This window comes from Cryptomeria japonica, chromosome 5 (assembly GCF_030272615.1).
Source record: "Cryptomeria japonica chromosome 5, Sugi_1.0, whole genome shotgun sequence".
Lineage (NCBI taxonomy): Eukaryota > Viridiplantae > Streptophyta > Pinopsida > Cupressales > Cupressaceae > Cryptomeria > Cryptomeria japonica.
In genome coordinates, this window is record NC_081409.1 from 736,429,656 (window position 1) to 736,453,076 (window position 23,421).

The following is a 23,421-nucleotide window of genomic DNA, read 5'->3' on the forward strand; positions in this document are numbered from 1 at the left end:
TGGAAATAAAATCTAATTGCATTCATGAACCTTGATTCTCTACATTGGGTTGAATACAAAGTGATAACTCCAACCACTCTTGCTTGAAATCCCTTCGTTAAATATGTTGATCGTCTTGGGCACCAAGAATAATTGCAGTCATGTGAAAAGAACCCTAAACTTCTAATGACTGACCTCTACTAAAGCTTTAAAAACTCAAAACTCAACACTTTAATTTTTCTACTTCCCCCCATTCAAGTGTAACGCAGCCTTGACCAAGCAAGAAGCTCTAAGACTTATTAAACTAAGACCCTTTCCAAAAGGCAAAAAATGACTTTAAAAAAGAAGAAGATAATAACAATAAACACCATTGAAGTCACTTTTCATCTTAACCTTGATGACACAGTGTAAAAAATTGGCTAACACTACATGTAATTGGCTGCAAGTAATTTTTCTGGGATTCGCATTTACATACAATTTGGGTGGTAGTATTTTGACCTATATTTACATTCACAAGCAATTGGGCACTTTTTCTATCCAAATTTTGTTTTGATTTTGTGGTTGTAAATTTTTTGGGGGTGTTGATTTACATTTACAATTAATGGTGTTCTTCACAGGATAAAACCTTCTACTTCATTTGGTTGGTCATTGATTTACATTCATATGTAACTAGTACCAAATTTGTTTAAAATCCTGATTTAAATTCACAAGTAATTATTTCAATCCTTTATCCCATTATCTTTAATCTATTTAAAATCTTCTTCTCCATGTTGGTGTTTTGGATTGTGTGTTATTCAAATTTCGCTTAAAATCCTCCATCCCCCTTTGATTTTGGTGTTTTAGTATATTGACCCGGATTGACATTTACGAGTAATTGAGAGGTGTTCCATCTAGAATTTGATTTGGTATTGATTTGCATTTACTAGTAATTCGAAGGTGTTCTATCCATAATCTTTTTGATGTTCATTTACATTTACAAGAAAATGTTCTTTGTTCCATCCGTCATTTGCTTAATATTCTCTACATTCATGAATAAGTGGTTTAATCTTTTATCCAACATATGTTCAGAAGTATGGGTGAAGTGATGGAAAGAGTACGTAATGGGGTGGAAACAAGGGTGCAATGTTAGCATTTCACAAAGGGAGAATGTTGCCATTCTAGTAAGTTTGTTGCTATAAGGATATTGAGAAGGTTGTTGAAGATTGTGGATATAACTGAGAAAGGATGATTACTGTCTTAATAATATTATTTGTCATTGATGTCAAGCAATTGATTTTCTGATTCAGTATGATGTTGTCATATCTTAATGAGTATGTTTTGTTAAGTATAAAGATGTCGGTAATTGACACGGAAAGAATGAAAATGAAGGGGAGTAATAAGTTATTCAATGGGCAACTATTACCGAGTAAGACAATGATGAGATTTTGTTGTTTTGATTGTTTTGATATCTTATATGTGTACTCATTGACTGAATAAGAATAAGAAATGATTTCATTCAATAGATGAGTCAAGGATTGATACTGTTCTATGTTACCGAGCAAAGAAGCAAGTCGGTAAACCCTAAGGTTATCGATATCGGTTAAAGAAGGCAGAATGTCTACCGAGTAAAGGTTCAGTGTTTACCGAGTAACAACCGAGTTATAACAGAATGCATTGGATGGATACAAGCATTATTAAATGAAGGATGCCAATGAGCTGGAGATGTATAGGTGATTGGTATGTCGTGCAAGAAGTTTGTTGAGAATCTACGACAACGAAAAATACAGGAGTTAGATCTACAACGTAGATTGAACGGTCATAACCTTGCACAAGTTCCAAGGAAGGAATACAAGTTCCAAGGCGAGGTAAAACATTTTTAGATTGAAGGATACAATGAATCTAGTCAAGTTTGAAGATCTGATGGCTAAGATTGATCATGGGAAATGCAATCAAGGAGATTAAGCGGTTAGGAATTGTTTATAAATAAGAAATTATTGATGAACAATGGATGTGGGCAAATAGAAGAACAATGATACTACAACAGTGATCACCGAGCATAGAAGATTGAATATTTGATTAAAAAATAGATTGAGAAGCCCAACAAGGAGCAAGATAAGTCTTATGACAAGATTATTTTGAGCACATAGAGTCTGCTTTAGCATTTTAGATGTGAAGTTGCAGATATATTTTATACTATTATTTATTTTGTAAGTGACAGGAAATCTCTTAACCGAGTGGACCTAACAGTCTTATTTGTAAATCCTCTAGAAAGGTAACATTCTGAATGAGTGTTTGAAATCCTTTGACAAGGTCACTTCTAACAAAGTACAAGATTCTAACAAATCTAAGGGAAATCCCTTAACCGGGTCACATCTAGCAATGTGTTTATGTAATCTGTAACAGGATTGGTTTTTAACTGAGCATACTCTAGAAGGGTATATTTCTTAGTGGATCTGAAATCCCATAGTGGTTTTTCCCTATTTGGGTTTCCACGTTAAATCTGGTGTTAAATGTGTTATGATGTTTTAAGTGTATCTGTTTATGAGTTTGAATGTTTAACAATCATTGTTGCATATCAGTAAAGGCTACTGAGGTTGAATCTGAAGTTTAAATTGAATTGTGAGTTTATATGATTCACCCCCCCCCTCTCATCTTACTAACAATTGGTATCAGAGCTTTGGACTCCAGAAGAAAAGTTTAAAGGTACTTGAGGTAAGATCCGAAGATGTATAAAAGGGATGCACCAAAGCTGAACAAGTCCAGTTTCTCCACATGGCAGAAAAGGATGAAGTTGCACTTATCAAGAATTCAAGAATATGCAACATATTATCTGGAGAATGATTACATTGCACCTAACACCTACCCAATGACAATGGAAGAGATAAAGGCAAAGCAAGAACATATTCAAACAATGATTGAAATAACATCAACGTTAACCGACTCAGAGTTTAATGATCTAGAAGGCTGCATTGATGCCAAAGCAATGTGGAACAAGCTTATATCTGTGTATGATGGTGATGAACATGTTCAGAGAGCAAAAGTAGACAGTCTAAGAGGTCAACTTGAATACATGAGAATGAATGAAGGTGAGAACATAACCCAATACAGTACAAGGTTAAAGGAAACTATCAATCAAATCAAAGGAGCAGGAGGAACTATCGAAGAAAAGGATGTAACAAGTAAGTTGCTCAGAACACTTCTACCTGCTTATGCCATTCGAGTCTCTGCAATCAATGAATTAAGGTTTGTACCAAACATGCCAGTCTCTTTGGATGCTACTATCGGTAAGCTACATGCATTTGAGTTAAGTAATTTTGATAACAGTGGGTCTTCGGTAAATAAAGTTGAATCTGCATTCAGTTCTTTTCATCTTGGTAAATCTGATGATTACAATGATAGAATGTATAAGTATATTGAAGGAAATCACAGTGGAGCAAATGAGAGATTTCACAAAAACATGGACGTGGTACACAAACTATATGAGGAAATCAGAAAACAAGAAGAGTTTGAAGCATTATTAGCTAGAAGGTTACCAAGAGGCAAAGGTGAGTATAAAGGAAAGTTACCTTTAAAATGTTCTAACTGTGATAGAATAGGACATATGGCTTCTAACCGTCCTGACAAAGAATCTAGTAAAAAGAGAGAATGCAAAGATGATAGACAAAAAGACAACCAATACAGAGGACACCGAGACTTCAGAAGGAGAGATAGAAAGACATGCCTAGTAGTTGATGAGGAATCCAACGATGACAAATCTGATGGGACTGAGAAAGAGGAAGTTGTGTATGTGGCTATCAAAGATGGACCAGATGAAGAAAGGTATGAAGAAAAAGCCTTAATATCTCACATAAATAAAAATGATTCTTGGATCATAGATAGTGGATGCTCACATCACATGGCAGGTGATAAAGACAAGTTTTTCAAACTAGAAGACTATGATGGAGGCTATGTAAGATTTGGTAATGATGCACCATGTCTGGTGAAGGTAAAGATTCTATCACACTTCTTGACAATGCTAAATGTGATGATGTATATTGGGTTGAAGGTTTAAAATACAATTTGTTGAGTGTAGCACAACTAAACAATACAGGATACCGAATAGAATTTCAGAAAGGAAGTGTCAAAGTTCATGACAAACATGGAAAGCTGACTACTACCGGGACACAAACAAAAGGTAATACATTTCATCTTGAATCAACTCAGAACAATTGTCTGTATGCTAAAATAGAAGATACCTGGTTATGGCATAAAAGGTTCTGTCATATAAATTTTGATAACCTGATCAAAATAAGTAAGAAACGCCGAGTAAGAGGTCTACCGAGCTTGGAAAAACCTGAGAATGCAATATGCCGAGGATGCCAGATGGGTAAGATGACAAAGTCAAGCTTTACAAGTAAGTCCTACACTTCCAAAGAAATTTTAGATCTTGTGCACACTGATCTTTGTGGTCCTATGAAAGTTCAAAGTTATTATGGAGATAAATACTTCATATTATTTGTGGATGATTACTCAAGGATGATGTCAGTTTTGTTTTTAAAAGAGAAATCAGAAGCCTTTCAAATGTTCAAATGGTATAAGGCTAGAGTTGAAAAAGAAACAGGAAGACAGTTGAAATGTCTAAGATCTGACAGAGGAGGAGAATTCATTTGCAATGATCATGGTATAAAGAGACAAGTGTCTGCATCGAGAACACCTCAGCAAAATGGGATAGCTGAAAGAAGAAACAGATCAATTGTAGATTGTGCTAGAACCCTGATGATAGAAAAGAGGGTACCTCAAACATTTTGGAGAGAAGTGATCAACACTGCAGTTTACACCCTGAACCGAGTACAACTGAAGAAAGGAACTTTGAAGACACCGTATGAAATCCGGTATGACAAGAAACCCAATGTAAGTTACTTTTAAATATTTTGAAGTAGATGTTATGTTCACAAAGATGACAGAAATGGAAAGTTTGATCTGAAAAGTGAGGAAGGAACATTTCTTGGTTATTCTTCTAGAAGTAAAGCATTTAAATGTTTGATCAAATCATCTAACAAAATAGTGGAAAGTGCAAATGTGAAAATTGATGAATTTGCAGAAAGAAATAATGAAGGAAATTCCAATGAACCAGAAGATTATGAAGAGTTTGTATATGTTCAACCAAGAAGTCCTACCGAGAAAGTTGATGAAGAAAATGAAGAAAATACCCAGTTATTGAGTGATGAAGAAGATCATATAGATCCTACCGAGCCTTTATTAGCCAAGTATGTCAGAATAAATCATGCATCAAGTCAAATTATAGGAGATAAGGATGATCCAGTGATGACAATGAACAAACTGAGATAAAACACATGTCTGATATCTAAATTTGAACCGAGAATAGTAAAAGAGGCATTTAGTAATGAATATTGGGTAAATGCTATGACATAAGAGATTGAACAAATCAAGAAGAATGAAACATGGACACTGGTCCCAAGACCAAAAGAGAAAAATGTAATTGGTACAAAATGGATTTTCAGAAACAAGCTAAATGAAAAAGGAGAGGTCATTCAGAATAAAGCTAGACTAGTATGCAAAGGTTATGCTCAAGAAGAAGGAATAGATTATGGTGAGACTTTTGCACCCGTGGCAAGACTTGAAGGAGTGAGAACATTGTTGGGATATGCTGCTTACAAAAATTTCAAAGTATATCAAATGGATGTTAAATTTGCATTTTTAAATGGTATACTCGAAGAAGAAGTTTATATTGAACAACCTGAAGGATTTATTGAAGACATGAATAAAGATCAGGTATGTAAGTTGAACAAAACATTATATGGTCTAAAGCAAGCACCTAGAGCATGGTATGAAAGACTGCACTCTTACTTAATCAAGATTGGATTTATAAGGACAAGTGAAAACAACAACATGTATATGAAGAATGATGAGGACAATGGAATACTGCTTTCAGCCATATTTGTTGATGATATTATTTTTTGTGGAAATGACTCTTTATGCAAGACCTTTGGAAATGAAATGTGCAAAGAATTTGAGATGTCATTAATTGGTGAAACAAAGTATTTTATAGGTTTACAGATACTGCAAATGAAAAATGAGATTTTCATTACTCAATCCAAGTATATAAAGGAAATCTTGAAGAAATTTGGAATGGAGGATTCTAAACCTGTAAGTACTCCTATGACTACCAATTGTAAACTATCAAAGAATGATGAATCTGCATCTGTTGATGAGATACTTTACCGATCTATGATTGGAAAGTTGCAATATGTGGTTCACAGTAGGCCAGATATAGCACATGCAGTAGGTATAGTTGCAAGATTTTCTGCAGATCCCAAAGAAACCCATATGACAGCAATCAAGAGAATTTTCAGATACTTGAGAGGCACTGAAGATTATGGCTTAGTATATAAAAAGAGGAATGATTTTGACTTAAAAGTCTATATTGATGCTGATTGGGCAGGAAACATTGATGATAGGAAAAGCACAAGCGGTGGAGCTTTCTTCCTAGGAGACAGACTAGTAAGTTGGCTTAGCAAGAAACAAGTATGCATTTCACAGTCAAAAGTTGAAGCTGAATATGTCGCTGCAGCATTGAATTGTACCAATATTGCATGGATCAAACAACTGTTGGAAGGAATGAATGAGAAAGTTACCGAGCTAGTAACTATATTCTGTGATAATACTAGTGCCATTAACATTTCAAAGAATCCAGTAATGCATTCGAAGACAAAGCACATCTCTATAAAGTATCATTATCTCAGAGAAGAAGTTCAAGAGAAGAAAGTTGTGCTGGAATATATTAGTTCTAAGGAACAAATAGCAGACATTTTCACAAAGCCACTGCCAAGGGACACTTTTGAGTATCTCATAAGTAAATTAGGGGTCCTACCCCTATCAAGTACTCACTGACAGAATTCGGTGAAAGCATCAATTCTATGAATCTACATGATAACTATTTATGAATTGATGTTGCTTTACATACTTTAGGAGGTTACCTAAAGTTGTGCGGTAAAAGTGATTGAAGACAAGTTACTCTGACCAAGACTGAGATGATACATTTGTATTTTCAGCAAGAAAATTACTTCACAACAGAAGAAATCATGAATTAGTTTTACTTTTTGGCATTATTGTCAAAGGGGGAGATGACTAATTAGTGAAGACTAGCAGGTGAAGATGGGAGAAGACTAATGACTGGGGGAGAATTCAAGGATAACAGGAGAAGATTAACAACAATCTGAATCCGAATCAATTGAAATAAAATCAAGTTGGTTTTGCCATCAATGCCAAATGGGGAGATTGTTAGCATTTCACAAAGGGAGAATGTTGACATTCCAGTAAGTTTGTTGGTATAAGGATATTGAGAAGGTTGTTGAAGATTGTGGATATAATTGAGAAAGGATGATTACTGTCTTAATAATATTATTTTGTCATTGATGTCAAGCAATTGATTTTTTGATTTAGTATGATGTTGCCATATCTTAATGAGTATGTTTTGTTAAGTATAAAGATGTCGGTAAGTGACACAGAAAGAATGAAAATGAAGGGGAGTAATAAGTTATTCAATGGGCAGTTCTATTACTGAGTAAGACAATGATGAGATTTTGTTGTTTTGATTGTTTTGATATCCTATATGTGTACTCATTGACTGAATAAGAATAAGAAATGATTCCATTCAATAGATGAGTTAAGGATTGATATTGTTCTATGTTACCGAGTAAAGAAGCTAGTCGGTAAACCCTAAGGTTATCGATATCAGTTAAAGAAGGCAGAATGTCTACCGAGTAAAGGTTCAGTATTTACCGAGTAACAACCGAGTTATAACATAATGCATTGGATGGATAAAAGCATTATTAAATGAAGGATGCCAATGAGCTGGAGATGTATAGGTGATTGGTATGTCGTGCAAGAAGTTTGTTGAGAATCTACGACAACAAAAATACAGGAGTTAGATCTACAACGCAGATTGAACGGTCATAACCTTGCACAAGTTCCAAGGAAGGAATACAAGTTCCAAGGTGAGGTAAAACATTTTCAGATCGAAGGATACAATGAACCTAGTCAAGTTTGAAGATCCGATGGCTAAGATTGATCATGGGAAATGTGATCAAGGAGATTAAGCGGTTAGGAATTGTTTATAAATAAGAAATTGTTGATGAACAATGGATGCAGGCAAATAGAAGAACGGTGATACTACAACAGTGATCATCGAGCACAGAAGATTGAATATCTGATTAAAGAACAGATTGAGAAGTCCAACAAGGAGCAAGATAAGTCTTATGACAAGATTATTTTGAGCACGTAGAGTCTGCTTTAGCATTTTAGATGTGAAGTCGCAGATACATTTTATACTGTTATTTATTTTGTAAGTGACAGGAAATCTCTTAACCAAGTGGACCTAATAGTCTTATTTGTAAATCCTCTAGCAAGGTAACATTCTGAATGAGTGTTTGCCTTTAACAAGGTCACTTCCAACAAAGTGCAAGATTCTAACAAATATGCGGGAAATCCCTTAACCGAGTCACATCTAGCAATGTGTTTATGTAATCTGTATTATGATTGGCTTTTAACCGAGCATACTCTAAAATGGTATATTTCTTAGTGGGTCCAAAATCCCACAGTGGTTTTTCCCTATTTGGGTTTCCACGTTAAATCTGGTGTTAAATGTGTTATGATGTTTTAAGTGTATCTATTTATGAGTTTGAATGTTTAACAGTCATTGTTGCATATCAATAAAGGCTACCGAGGTTGAATCTGAAGTTTAAATTGAATTGTGAGTTTATATGATTCACCCCCCCCTCTCATCTTACTAACATGCAAACGCTATGTGAAGTGGTGAAAATTGTGCATCAAGAGGTAAATAATTTAATGTGCAAAATTGAGAAACAACAAAGTGAGAGATCACAACAGGATGAAATTCTTTGCAACTCCCTAGATCTGTCGAGTGGCTTTTTGGGTTTTGATAAACACATCATGAATTTGAAGAACTTTTTGTTGGAGGATGGAATGAATATGGTTGGAGTTACAATCGTGGATGGTGTAGACAAATCCTCACTTGCAAAGGTTGTTTGTAAAAATGATGAAATCAAAGGTAGCAACAACTTTTGTGCTCTCTTTACATTTTACACAATTTTAGTGAATAATCCATTTTTAGTTTAGAACATTCAGACTATCTCCTTGATAAAATGTTTGAATACAGTTCAACAACAATAAAAAAGCTTCCATTTTGTCTTATTATTATTTGGGTTGAGTGAGGTTTGTAAATTTGTCTACGTGGGTTTTTTCAATATTGAGGTACTCTATTTATTTTTCCTACAAATTTAACACATAAACACTTTATAATTCTTTTGATTGAATCAACAAATTGTTAAAGATTTAAATCTCAATTTTATTTAGCTAAAAATTACCTAATAGGTTTTGATTCGTATACTTGATCTCATTACAAAAAGGCTAATTTTGAAGTAGCCTTCTATATCTGGCTGCACCATTGATCCCATGAGGTCCAAGGGACCAAGGAAGGGTGCTAAGACTAAGATCGCTCGATGGGCTACATTTCATTTGAAGCTACAACTTGAATAGGTGAAATTTGATAGCATTGACATTGACATTTTCCCTCCATTGACACCTAATTATTCTTCTTCTAACCCTAATCACAAAGGCCTAATTATGAGGAATAATGTTGAAGATAAACACATGAATGCTGATATGAATAATGTTTTTTGTAAGGATATTACTTTAATGTTTGCTATGTCTCCTATTACTGTTAGTGGATCTATTTTTGAGTTAGATAATATGATTGAACTTTATCAAAGTACATCATTACCCGGTAGGTTGGCATTGATGTGTAGAACCTGACAATGTGACCGATGAGGTTAATCAAAACCAACTTTTCTATTAATAAATTGAAATGTTTGTACCCCTGTGCTAGTAAGGACTTGATAGAGGATATTTTAGTGGTTGCTGGTTATGATCATGAACAAGCCTTTGCTTCTTTGGTGCCTAAATTAGGTACATATTCTTCATAATTGTCTAACCTTTTTGAAGCTCTTAACACTACTACTACCAAGGAAGGTCCTGTAAATTATGATGCCACTTCTAAATGCCTTGGTTTAGAAGATGTAGACGAAGTAAGGAAGTAGAAGGAAATAGGTTAATGTGATTCATGCAAATGGTTCCTCCCGAGCCATAATGGGATGGAAATGATCGTGTTAGATTGGGATGAAATGATTTTCATCCCACATATTCGATAAGATGAGGTCTATTAAACATTGTAGAATCATGTATATATGGACTACAGTTGTCTAAGTATTATACTTCTAGATTTAAATTGAGATTGATAATTAAATATTGATCTTCTGTCATTAAATATTTCTACAATGTTTGGAAGCTATCGCTGGTAGCTTTTCGAGCCAAATTTAACATTATCATCTCATTTGGGACGAAGTTGTGATTGTTGGTACCGTAGAAAATCATCTTTGCATATGGTCTTTAAATTTTAGGGCAACAATATTACCCCTGTTGAGACAAAACATATAACATTATTCCATTTGAGATGAGGTGCAAGACATTCTTTTTAGATTCAAACCCTTTGTGGTTATGACAATAAAAATATTTAGAGTTAAATTTGTATAGACTCTAATATAACAGGTACATGCCCTTAGATTAGAGATCTTTCGAAATCTCTACTCTTAAATGTTCTCAAGAAATATAAATTTGTTGCCATCTCGGGGTTGATACTCTGCACTCTACCATCGCCATTTGATCTTCTCCTCAAAGTTCCTTAGTAGAAGCAGTTTCTCTTTCAACACCCGTTAGATTTGAAAGATTTCCAAAGAAAAACAAACATCAATATTTTTAAGGAAATAAATTTGACATATGTATTTAATTCTACAACTGTAGATTTTTTCAAAAGAAGTAATTTCTATTTTAACACATACCACATTTTAATGATTTATATTTTACATAGAAAGCAACATCTTCAATATTTTATAAAGACAAATAATTTTAAAGAACTAAGGCATACATGTTTTTAAAATATTTATTAATTGAGCACCACAAAACTCATATGACATTATTTTTTACACTTTAATTGTTAAATCAAAAGAAAGTAAGCCTGAGCCTTTTTAAGAAATATTTGTGTAATACAATGCTTTGTTTCCTCATAAATAACTATCGGGTAACATGCATTAAGCATTTTATAGTTGCTTCTATTCAATGCAAATCAACTAGTAAGTTTATAAATTATATTGAAAGCGTGACTTCAATCAACATTCTTTCACTTTGATGTGATGATAGTTTTCAATCTTGTGTTGTCAAGTTACCTTGATAATGACATGATTTTGTACTTGAGTGGATTTGTTACAACTAAGAGCTCGTTTTTATGTTTTTTTTTTCATGTTTGATTGGTGATTAGACTATGTTAGATTTTGTGAATTCCTACAATAAATCCCATCTTAAATGAATTACAGAATGAAGCCCAATCCTTAACTAAAATTTCAAAGAAAATAATTAGAATCAATTTATGTTAAGGTGTGTTCTTACCTAAAATTTCAAATCACTAGAATAGTAAGGAGTCCAACTTTTAAGATTTGAAAATTTCATTGAAAAATTCGCTTAAAAAAAGTAATTTTAGAATTGATATGAGATAGGTACCAGTTTGCAATTTTAAGATGTGCGGCGTAAATATTCCACTTACAAAAATAGGATGAAAGATCGGTACAATCTACTTCAAACCCACTATTTGAGATTAAAAAAATCAAGTTAGATCTTATTTATAATAAGATTTTTTGAAATTGGTAAACAAATTATTAAGAAGTCTCTTTAATTGTTACCAAAATAAAGTTATGTTCTTGGTTCAATAGTTAAAAAATATGTTTTTATTTTATTTTATAATCTATTATTTAATATTTTGCAGGTAAATGAGATGAAGAATGGAGAAGGTGAGACTATTTTTAAGTATAAGAGTAAATTCAAATTATTTTACTTTAATTAAGAATAGAGTAATTATTATCCCAAAGTGTAGATCAGATCATCCAATAGTTGAAAAATATGATGTGTTTGTGGCAGGCCTGAAATTTGACAGGCTAAATGGCCGTTTTTTCACTTTTGAACCGTATTTGATAGCTTAAAAAATTAGTTGAACATATGCATTAACATGCTATTTTATTTTTTTCTAAAACCCGTATAGATGACACTTTAAATTATAAATAAACCGTAAAAAAATATAGTATGTAATATATATCATAGAATATTATAATTTATAATATTGATATATATTAATTTAGAATGTTTATTATAAAAATAGAAATTTATTTAAAATATTTTGAAATGGAAGGATGTAGTTGTTTCTAATTTTATAATATTTTAATATGATTTTTTAGAATAGTTCTATTTTTTTAATATGAATTTAGAAACTTGTCATAATTGAAATGATAGAATATAATTGATAAAATATTTTATTATGAATTTTTACAATATATTATATTTTTTTTAAATATGAATTTAGAAACTTAGTCAATTTAATTTTTTAAATATATTTAATAAGATTGTTATAGAAACTTGTCATAATATATATAATTTTAAAATTTTAATATTTATTATTACTAAATTAGTAATTATTAATTGGTTATCATTTAACGTTAATATATAATATATATTAGTGTATTAATTTAGAAACTTATTTAGTAAATTTAAGATTTTTGCATATATTGTTCATTTCATCCCAAGAAAGATGTGCATTGCATTTTGGTGTGACTTCAATCTTCTACATTTATATTTTTTAACAGTTAATATTTTTCTTAAAACTTCAAATGAAAGACATTGAAATGACTAAACTGTGACCGTCAAATTCCAGGCCTGGTTTGTGGTTAGTGCGGAGTAGTTCAGATAGCTTGTCCCCAATTGAAGTTAGATTTTTCAAAATATAAATAAACTGGTGATAAATATAAGTCTCATATGAATAACAGAGGGAGTGAAAAACCAAGGTATAAATGTTTGGACCACGTGCTTATAAAGCAGCATGACGTTTCTCTTGTTTAAATTCCACGTTAAGGCACAATCCACAGTCCAAACCGATCTGTAAATATCAACAGTCGACTACCCCTATTTCTTTATTTGTTTCCTTTAAGACAACCAATAAAACTCAATTAATTAATTTAATTGCCCGGCATAGGCCAAAAATAATAAAATTGTTGCCTGCGATCGTCTTCTTATCAAACCATATATGCTCCTCAATGCACAACATGATGTTGACCAAGTGTGAACACTAATGTAAAAATGTCGTCTTGCATTGCTGTTTGTATTTTTCGTCGATTTCAAGTTAGGTGGCTTTTTCTTATAAAGGGAACATCTTGACATTATTGATATCTTGAAGATATGATCTTTAGAAGATCATATAACAATTTGATGAATTTATTTTAATTTTTTTTTATTATTAGTAACAAAATTAATAATTAATTTTTTATATATTATTGGTAATAAGATAATATGTAAGGTTGGAAATTCCAATAAGTAAGAAGGGCCTAGTATAACAAAAACTACATAGATAAACAATTTTGAGCTTCCCCAACTCTTTCTAGACCATTTGAAAGTGTTTAGATCATATGAAAGAATAAAATTACATATTTTTTTTAATATTAATTATATATTTATTTTTCCAATAAAAAAATTAAAGAACAGACTACTTGCAATCCTTCCATTAGGGTTTAATAGATCACATAGAACTTCTAAGAAATCAATAAATCTTCAAGACATGAATTAAGCATAGTCCTAATTTAAGGTAAATAAAGCTAACTAGTATTAACCTGTGTTGTATAATGACATAAAGATGGTTCATATTATACACATTTAAATATTTTAAAAGACACATAACCAACATATTATTATAAAATTAATACAATTAAATATATATAATAATTTACATAAATAAAATTCTTTTAGAATATATCTAATCTTATTTGTATAATACATAAATATGTATATAATATTATATATATTAATTAATATATACATATTTATTTTTAAACAATATTTATATGTATATATAAATCGATTATATAAAATATTATTTAATGATTATAACAAATTAAAAAAATATTTTATATTAAAAAAAAAAAGAATATGCAAATATATTTTATAATAAAAAATAAATTATTCAATCAACTTATTTATTTTATAAATATAATAAAAAATAAATATCTGATTTAATAGAATTAAAATATAAATATTTTAAAAGATCTATCTAAATATCTTCTAGATAAATTTATCTAGGTATACAATCCAAAACATAGTAAATTCTCAAATCTCACTAATACCATGTAATAAAAATGCACTACCAAAATAAACAAAATAATAAAAATCAAAATAGGCATACCATCCATTATACAAAATATTCTACACCAAAACTAAAACAAGTACGCTTAGATAATTGCTCAACGTGCTTGTTTGTTTATACCTAATTGGGCTCTCTTATTCAACGCTAGATGTTTTGGACGGTGGATTTATCTCCTCGAATATCTTTGAAAACATAAAAAAATATTGTTAATTTTTCTTTCCCGCCTCCGCTACTTCATTTTGGAAGTCTTCGAGAAGATTAAATTACAGCGCAAACTTACTTTTTAAAAGTAAAATGCCTTCGGTCACGTTTGTCCTCAAGTCAAAAGAACGTTCGACCGTACCAATAGGCCACGTCAGCAAAAACAAGACTTTAATGAGCCGAAACGAATAGGATGCCACCACGTGCGATTAATCTTTAAACATTCACGACAGACGGGGACAACCACTGACATCTTTAAAATAGCTTTTTGATATTCTCTTACATTTCTTCTACTTCACAAATTCTTTTCCACCACAGTAGGCCTCCAGGAAAAATTGGAACAAGAAATCGGAAGAATTTACGAGAGCTTGTAATTCGTTTCGGTGCTTCGAATGCGACGGCCGATTTCTCTGAATCCCCGCTGTTTGGGAAAAAATTATATATTTATAGGTGTAAATTATATTCTGTCCGGGTCTTTCATTGCTATTCAATTTTATCATTTATTGTACATTTTCCTTACCAGTTAAAAATGTTTTGTAGGGTTTGGCGACCGTCCTTTTAGATTAAATCCATCATATTTTATACGAGAATTTGCTGTATTTAACATGGCGGCTCTAAGAGGTATGCATTTGGACTTTATGCTCCGAAATTGAGCACCATTGGGGACATTTGTCGTCAATTTCTTTTCCTTTCTTTCTTTAAAAAAAATAGATTCTTAAAGAGGGCGAAATTTCGTGCAGGGTTGGATTTCTGTGCCTAAAATGAATTCTAGATTTTGAATGTTGACGAATTTCACATAATTTTGTAATAAATTCATCCTTAGATTTAAAATGTTGATAAACATCATGGAGCTTTATGATAAATTTATCTCTAGATTTGAATGCTGATGAATTTCAGAGCCTTATAATAAAATCATCTGCTATTTTAGCTAAATTAATTAGTGAAGTTGTTTTGCATTTTAATAGCTTTTTCCTATTTTCCTAAGGTATGCTAAATTTATATTTATATTTGAGATCTTTATAAATTACTGTGTTTCTGTATAATTTTAGTATACTTTTTGGTTCATCTAGGGAGGAAGTTGTTTTGATTTTAACGGAGATCGAAATTTCGTTCGGGTTAGTTTTCGGCAGCTGAGATATGTTTATTTCATAAATTCTGAATTTGAAATGTTTTTAAATTCCATGGAGTGGACAGAAGCATTTTTATTGATTGGCAAAATGAAAATTCCCCTCTTGGTGTTTCCTTCGCTTAGATTCATGACCCTCTTCCTCTTCGTGCGATTGTGTAAGCCACACCTAATGTGGCAGTTTATACATTTCCAAACACCGGATTTATCGCAATCAACCAAATTTCCGCAACAATAGGAAAGAACTTTAACATCTCAAAATTGAAGCTTTTGTACATTTAAATGCCTAGAATTAGATGAGGAAGTTATTGGTTAAACATTCAATAGTTATACATAGAAGCATAGATACCAAATTCAGATTTCTCAAATATAATCTGGTTGGAACTGGATTTTTTGGATTGGTTGGATTTGTCCAAGTCAGTCTAGATTTCAGACTTTTCAATTCCTATAGAAATTTTACCTTTTTTGTTGAAAATTCTGGATTAGCTGTTTATTTTTTGATCTCTTGAATGAGTCAAAATATTGGAACCTGGTAACTATGCCGATTTAAGTCTTTGTACATTTAAACATGCAACATGATCCCAGCGGATATCAATTATGTTCTCCACGAGAGCTCTGAGGATTTACCGCAAGAGCTCATCACATTTCACCATGGAGTTAACAGAAGAAACTTAGCCGCCCTCTTTCGTTGAATTAAACAGGGATTAAAAACGAAATTAATTGTTTTGTTTGCATTTTGATAGTGGTTGAAATTCGGCAGCAGTTTCATTTCTGCGGCTAAGATATGTCAAAATGAATCCCGAATTTGAAATGATTGTAAAGTTCTCTGTTTATATGATTTACTAGAAATTTAGTTGCCTTTTTTCATTGTATTAAGTAGGAAAGTCGTTCTGAAATTTAATTGTTCTGGATTGTATAGTGAAAGAGGTTGAAATTTGTGTAAGGTTAAGGTCTCTGCAGCTCAGATATGTTCAAATGAACTCTAAATTTGAAATGTTATTAACTAAGAACTATATCTGCCCTTTTTGGTTGAGTTGTAGAGGGGAGTGTTTTTGATTTAAATTTGTAAAGGGTATATATAACATTTTTTGTTGTTGGCTAGCATAGATGCAAACGAACTCTAAATTGACATGGTATATATATTGCTTGTTGGGTATGTATATTGCTTGTCCTCAAACCATATTAGAAAATTCACCTGGCTGCAGTTTGTGTATATACTAGGATCCCAAGTGAGTCTAGAAAATTGTTGCTTCTTTCTGCTTGAATTTTGTATGTCGATACCAAGGTCCCAAATGTAGAATGCTTCACCACATCTTCGTTGCACCATTTTGATTAAATTTGGAATACTAATTTACCAAGTCTTTGTTTTCTTTTTCATGGTCCAACATAACAGCCATCCTGAAGAACCAAGTTGAAGTACTTCACCATTCCACTAGTGTGAAATTCGCTTGCATGCTCCACTCTAATTTTTTGTCTTGGGTATCCCAAATGATCACCTGGATTCCATATCTTGTGATGTCACCAACAGTATTACTAAAATCAATAAATGTCCTAGCTTCCATCACAAAAAATGGATTGGCAAAGTTAACTATGTGTAAATTTCAAAAAGTGGATTATCAATAGATTGGAAGTCATTTCCATTCTTGAATTTAAAGCAATCCTCTTGTTGCCCTATATTTGAACATGCAATTTTAGGATACTATTCCAAATAAAAATCTCCTTGAAGCTTATCAAACTTATCAATCACTTGCTTAATTTCTTTAGCCCTCTCTTCATTCTCTTGCTCCCTGAATTTTGTAATCGTAGCAAGCTGTTCTTCTGCGTCTAGGAGTGCTATCTGAGTTCTTTCCAAAGAGTTCTTGGTTTATTTAAGCTTAAAGGTGAGGTCATCAATCTTTGCCTTCGTTTCTCTAGATATAGATAAAGCCTCATTTGCAAATTTGGTAGCCACATCTCTATCTTTGATCATGTGCAAATATGCTGATTTCATTTTTTCCATTGTACTCTTTACTATCATGTAACAATTTGTTCCAGCTGACCTCTTTGTGCCTTTTTAATGAACCTTTTCATGTTGTTCGACTTAGATAAGGCTTGCACGTCATTTCAGTTGCCACCAATAATTGTTTATTCTAATCTTCCTCATGAATGCCGGAATCATGCAAGGATAATGAATTGTTGTTAGTAGGCAAAAAATTACAATTTTCTTGATACCTTCCAATGGCGTCATCGTGGATGCTATAGGTCTCGACTCTCATGTGCCTCTCCTTCAATTTTCGAATAAGCTTCATTGTCTTGGTATGAGTGCTCATTATTATCCGTTAATCTGGAATTTGTAGCAAACAAATATTCTTCCTCACTAATGACTTCAAATTTTATCTCATTTGCATAGCTTTCGTATGAATCATCGTGGAGATTGTGGAGCTCTCCCTCAAGTTTTGTCTTTTCTTCTTTCTCAAGTTCAATTGTCTTTGTTTCTTCTTTTCTCTCGTCATCACTTTGTTGCATTAAATTTGTGATAGGAGTCACTAATTCACCTTCTTTATTATCCCCACATGAGTGACTAGGCATCCACACTTCATGGCATGTGAAACAATGCTTCTCTCTTCTTAATTGGTTCTTGCTCATTTTAGGGGGACCTATAATTTGTAAATCACAAGAAATCAATTTATCTTTTGTCGATTTCCCAAATTTTCAATCTTTTTGACAACTCATGTGTTGTTGGTGAAACACCCTGCTCCTTTCTCCAAACAACCAACAAGTTAGATAACAATAGCTTAGAGATATCATCACCCTCATTCAAGATCAGAGACATGATGGTTTTGCATTGCTGTTATATCATTTTCTTAACGATACTTCCTAACTTAGTAAAGAAATAGTGAACCATTTTGAGAATTAAATCGTCACATTCAAGATCAAGCATCACCACCTAGGATCTAAGCTTAGCAAGGTTTCTAGAATTTTGCCCCTCTGAGCAAAAGGATGTTTGGTATCATCCAAACCATGGAAAATCTCCACAATCAGCTGGAATATCTCTTTCATTATATCATCATGGTATGGAACTTCAAGAGTTGTAATCTTGTAATTCACTAAAGCAAGAGGTGAGTGCAAGTCTCACATCTTCATTAGGATGTCTCATAAACTTGGGATGGACCAAAGCAATCATTGATTCTTCTAGAGCCCATTTCAAAATCTCACAATTTGATTGATCAACCTTTGGTAAACAAATTTCTACTTCCTTCAAATTGTTAAGTAGAGCATCTTTTGATTGATGCAAAAACTCAAGATCTTTTCCCAATGCATAAAGCATGTTTCCAACTTTGCTTTCAATAAAGGCCTAGGTTAGATAGGCTTGGATGAGTCACTGAAATGTTTTGCTAAAGAACTCTTGTTTTGATCCACTCTTGGTACACTCATATTATGTGACATCTAAATCACCGCACTAGTAAACTACTTCTAGCTCTGATACCAAATCACTCATATTAGGTTTGTCTTGTTGAATGGCACTAGGATGTGGAAATATTGAAAATATTGAAATTGATTAGAAAATCAAGGGCTTATTTCAAGCCTCCTTCTTGGTGCAGCGGTTGAACTCCTTTGTTCCGTGGCAAGATCACCAGGGCTTTTGGTTGGCCCTCTCTGGCCTAGGGTGTTATTGACACTTGATACTGGCCTATGATCATGCCTCTTCTGCCTAGTTGCAAGGTACTTGTGCATCTTGCTGTCCACAATTGTGAGGACGGGTGGATAGCTCTTGTTCCTCCCTTAGACAAACTTTTTTGAGTGGGTTAATTGTTTCCAATAAATTCACTATCTTTTTTGGTACATAGTTGCACTATTTGATTAAAATAAATACAATAATATCAATAAAGGTAACCCAGCTCCTTTCCCATTACATTGATTTGTAAATGATTTTGTAATAGGCTCAAACTGATTTTACTGGTAGAAAGAATTGTGGTAATAGTGTTTTGTGACTCTATTGGGGATGCATGTTATTGCGTGGCTCTTATTTTGCCTTTTTGTGGAATTATCATGTCTAGTATTACATCATCTGCAACAAGAGATTTCTATTCACAGAGAGGAGTTAGCTTGGGAATGGTAGTAATTTCAGCATGAGAAGAATAGAGTTTAAAATCAGAGTGCTGGAAATTTAGTATTTTTGTGAATTTAATACAAGATGTGAAAAATATGCTTTCATGATGTGATATTCTCAAAATACCAAAGGAGAAGCTACAACAATATAGGATGGATTCCCTTTACTGGAACCAAATACAAAAGTTAAACATGATGATTTTGAAATTACCATCTTTGTGTATTAGAACAATTCATTGTATTACAAGATGATTGCAATTCAAAATTCTCTTAGGTTGAAAAACATCTGACATATGTACTTGATGGCCTTGCACTATAGGACAAATAAATATTTTTTATGTCAAAACATTGAAATGATTTTTTGTAAAAATTCATTTAAATTTTCATAACCAAAGGAAGGGATTGCAATAGAAGAGATAGCTTCAGTTTTTTCCGTCTACTTGTCATTTGTTGAAGTCATTGGCTTGGTAGATATTTGATCTCCTATTAAGCTTTTTGTCGGCAATTGCTATGTCAAAGGGTTTCAATGAGGAAGAAGTGGATCTTCTAAAATTTATTGAACCTTTCTCTTCAAAATGTATCATGATTGACTTTGATTGAATTTAATGGGGAGGTGTGCTTTGCTCCCATCAAAATTTGTTTTCTGGATAACTGGTTTCTTTGACAAACTTGAAGCATCAAATATGCCAGTAGATGGAAATATTGTCCAAGGGGAGGTTACAATAACAAAAATACCATCTCAATAATTGTTTGTGTTTAAAGAACCACACAAAAAAACTGCCGACAATCGTCACGTAACCACTGACCCTTATAACACGCAACATTCTAATTGCAATGACATAATTACCTGACAACACTAGTGTTGTGACATTTTCACACATTGTCCCATTGCAGATGGGGACCCCCACTTTTTGCTTTTAGGATAGTTGTTTTGCTTGGCAATAGTTCGAGTCTTTAGCCTTTGCGTATGAGAGGGGTTGGTTTGGTTAGTCCAAGGAGTGCAAGGTTTGTCCTTAGGGTGATTGAGTCAAGTAGTGTTGTTTTGAGCCCGGGATCAATAATCAAGTGTCAAGATTAAGGATTGGTGATAGGATTGCAAAATGTTGTCAATATTGCAAGGTTGTCAAAAGTTGTCGTCAAAGTTGTCAAATTGCAGGAAGTCAAGATAATGGTTATGAATTTGACTTGAAGAAGTAAGGGGTGTTTGAATCATTTTGTGGTGGAATTGCAAGGTTTCCTTGCAATTTTGCCCAATCCTATATTCAGCCCTCACAATGGATTCTCACTCTTACAGGTTTTATTGCACATACATCATGAAGTCATGACTTTGGGGCTGTAAATGTTACACAAGGATGAAAGTCCGCCATTCTTTGGAAGACCAAAATGTTAAAACGAAGATAAGTGTGATCTTGCAAAGATTGGAAAAATGTTGAATTGATATAAATTCCACCATGCATTTGTGCAAGAATGTAAATCTTCATGAAACTCCACCTTGTGCAAAACATGAACAAAGTCCGACCTTGGTGAGAATAATGCAAAATCATGTAAAACTCCAATCTCCAATTGCAAAAACTTGACAAAGTCCGATCAGCATCGTGCAAACTCTTGACAAAGTCCAATCGGCATTGTGCAGAGCCTTGTCAAAGTCCGATCCAAACATAGTAAAACTCATTGGAACTCCGATCTTTTAAAATGCTGATCTTCAACAAAGTCCGCCCTCACTAGGGTATAAATGTAAAACCTCTCAAAACTCTGACCAGCCAAGGAGGATTGCAAGATTGTTTCAAAGTTCGACTTCAAATAGTGCAAAATCTGATCTAAGTCTGATCATACAAAATGCAAAATTGGATGAAAGGCCGATTTCATAAATCACAAAGTTGATATAAAGTTCACCCTTGTGATTGAGTGCACAACTTTTTAAAAATCCAACCAGCAAAGGAAATTGCAAATCTTGTGTAAATTTTGCCAAGGGAAAGAAGGCAATATAGGAATCCTGCAAACTCTGATCTTGTATAGTGTACATCTCACAAAAACTCCAATCTTGCATGGTGCACATCTTGCAAAAACTCCGATCTTGCATAGTGCACAACTCTAGCAAACTCCAATCTTACATAATGTAAAACTTGCACAAATTCCGACCATGCATTGCAAATCTTGAATAAAGTCTGACCCTACATATTGTAGAACTTTGTGAAGGTCTGACCTTATAGAAATGTCAAATTCATTTAAGGTTCACCAAGTCAGTAATCTAAAACTTGATGGAAGTCCGACATTCAATAAAGAAGAGGTCAAATACTCTATAAAGTCTGCCAAGATGAAAAACAAAAAACTCAGACCTTAAAGCAAGTAAAAATCTGATCCTAATTAATAAATCAGACTTGCAATGCATTTTCAGAATTGAGAAAAACATCATTCTCTAATCATAGTGTATTTGTTTTTAGGATGGAAGCCAGTAATGAGAATCACTTGGAGAAGGCGTTCAAGTTGGCATCATGAGGAAGAGAATTCATCAATATTGCAAGCAAGCTTGCATGGGTACTCGTACCGGAGACTCGGATGCGTATCCCGCACCGGAAACTTGGTTGGAAACGTCTCCATAGAGAGGAGACTTCCCGCTAACGTATCCGCCCGTCTCCCATCGTCTCCAAACCAAACAAAAAGAAAGGAAACCTTAAAATGTTAAAAAAAAACAAACACAGGCAACAAAATAATCAAAATGTAGTACAAACGGAAAAAAACAATGCTCAAAACAAATGAAGGTCACAAGGATTTCTTAAAATGTTGCAACAGCCATTACTAAATTATTATTTTATGTTCAATGTCATTATATTTTCAGAATTTCTATAAATTATTAAATTATATTTAAAAGAAATTGGCGTCTCCAAGTATCCACGTCTCCTATTTTGAAAAAATAGCCGTACCAGTACCAGCACCAGTCTCCAAAGTCTCCAAGTACCCCCGTACCCGTGCAACCTTGATTGTAAGTAAAGAATGAGGATTCTGTTGGCATATTTGTCATTGATATCCACTAGTACGTTCATTCTGGAGTTGGCTATTCATTTTGTTATCTGTAGTTTGACAACAACAAATATATAAGTATTACAGAAAATAGAATAATGAATGTACAGAATTCACAACGTATTTGGTTACCATTCTTTTTATATTCATTTTGTATCATTTCTGGAACTGGTTCTATCAGTTCTATATTGATATCAGCGACAGATGTATTCATGGTAAACATATTTGTAAGTATTGTCTTCAGCAACACATGGTTTGTTATTGAAACATGCTTATAATATTGGTGCATATAATTGGTATGGGAGTTATGCGACAGTTGATGGTTGTTATAACTGCGTTTAAACAACAACTAGTTAATAACTTTAATTAGTTGACAAGTTGGTTGTTGCAGTTTGAACCATAAGATAGTTTTGTGGCAGTCACAACTCCCTACGTGGTATCCACATTCCTATATATGCTTTATTGGAGTACGATGTTTTTAGGATGTGTGAATAAATATGAAACAAATAGTGAATGCATTGTGTGAATGATAAAAAGAAATATTATGTTGAAAATGTGTTGCTGAAAATAGCAGAGGTATCGTGTTACATTCAGGATGAAATCTTGATTACTATGGTCTGAAAGTTTGAATACAGAATGCTGCAAACATAAAGGTTCTGAGATATACAGTTCGCTGCAAGAATCTAGTTGTGTTATAAGGGAGGAAGACATTTCAGTT

At 32.9% G+C, this 23,421-nt stretch overlaps 1 protein-coding gene across 1 annotated transcript in view; it reads left to right on the forward strand.

The window, feature by feature from the left end:
• Positions 1-14,742: 14,742 nt before the first annotated feature.
• Positions 14,743-23,421, forward strand: part of LOC131028762 (phosphatidylinositol/phosphatidylcholine transfer protein SFH12) — a 150,355-nt gene continuing 141,676 nt past the window's right edge. The window contains exons 1-2 of the mRNA XM_057959100.2: positions 14,743-14,920; positions 15,011-15,091. Of these exons, the coding sequence (XP_057815083.2) occupies positions 14,863-14,920; positions 15,011-15,091 (139 nt within the window). The 5' untranslated portion in view covers positions 14,743-14,862. The remainder of the gene's footprint in view (positions 14,921-15,010; positions 15,092-23,421) is intronic.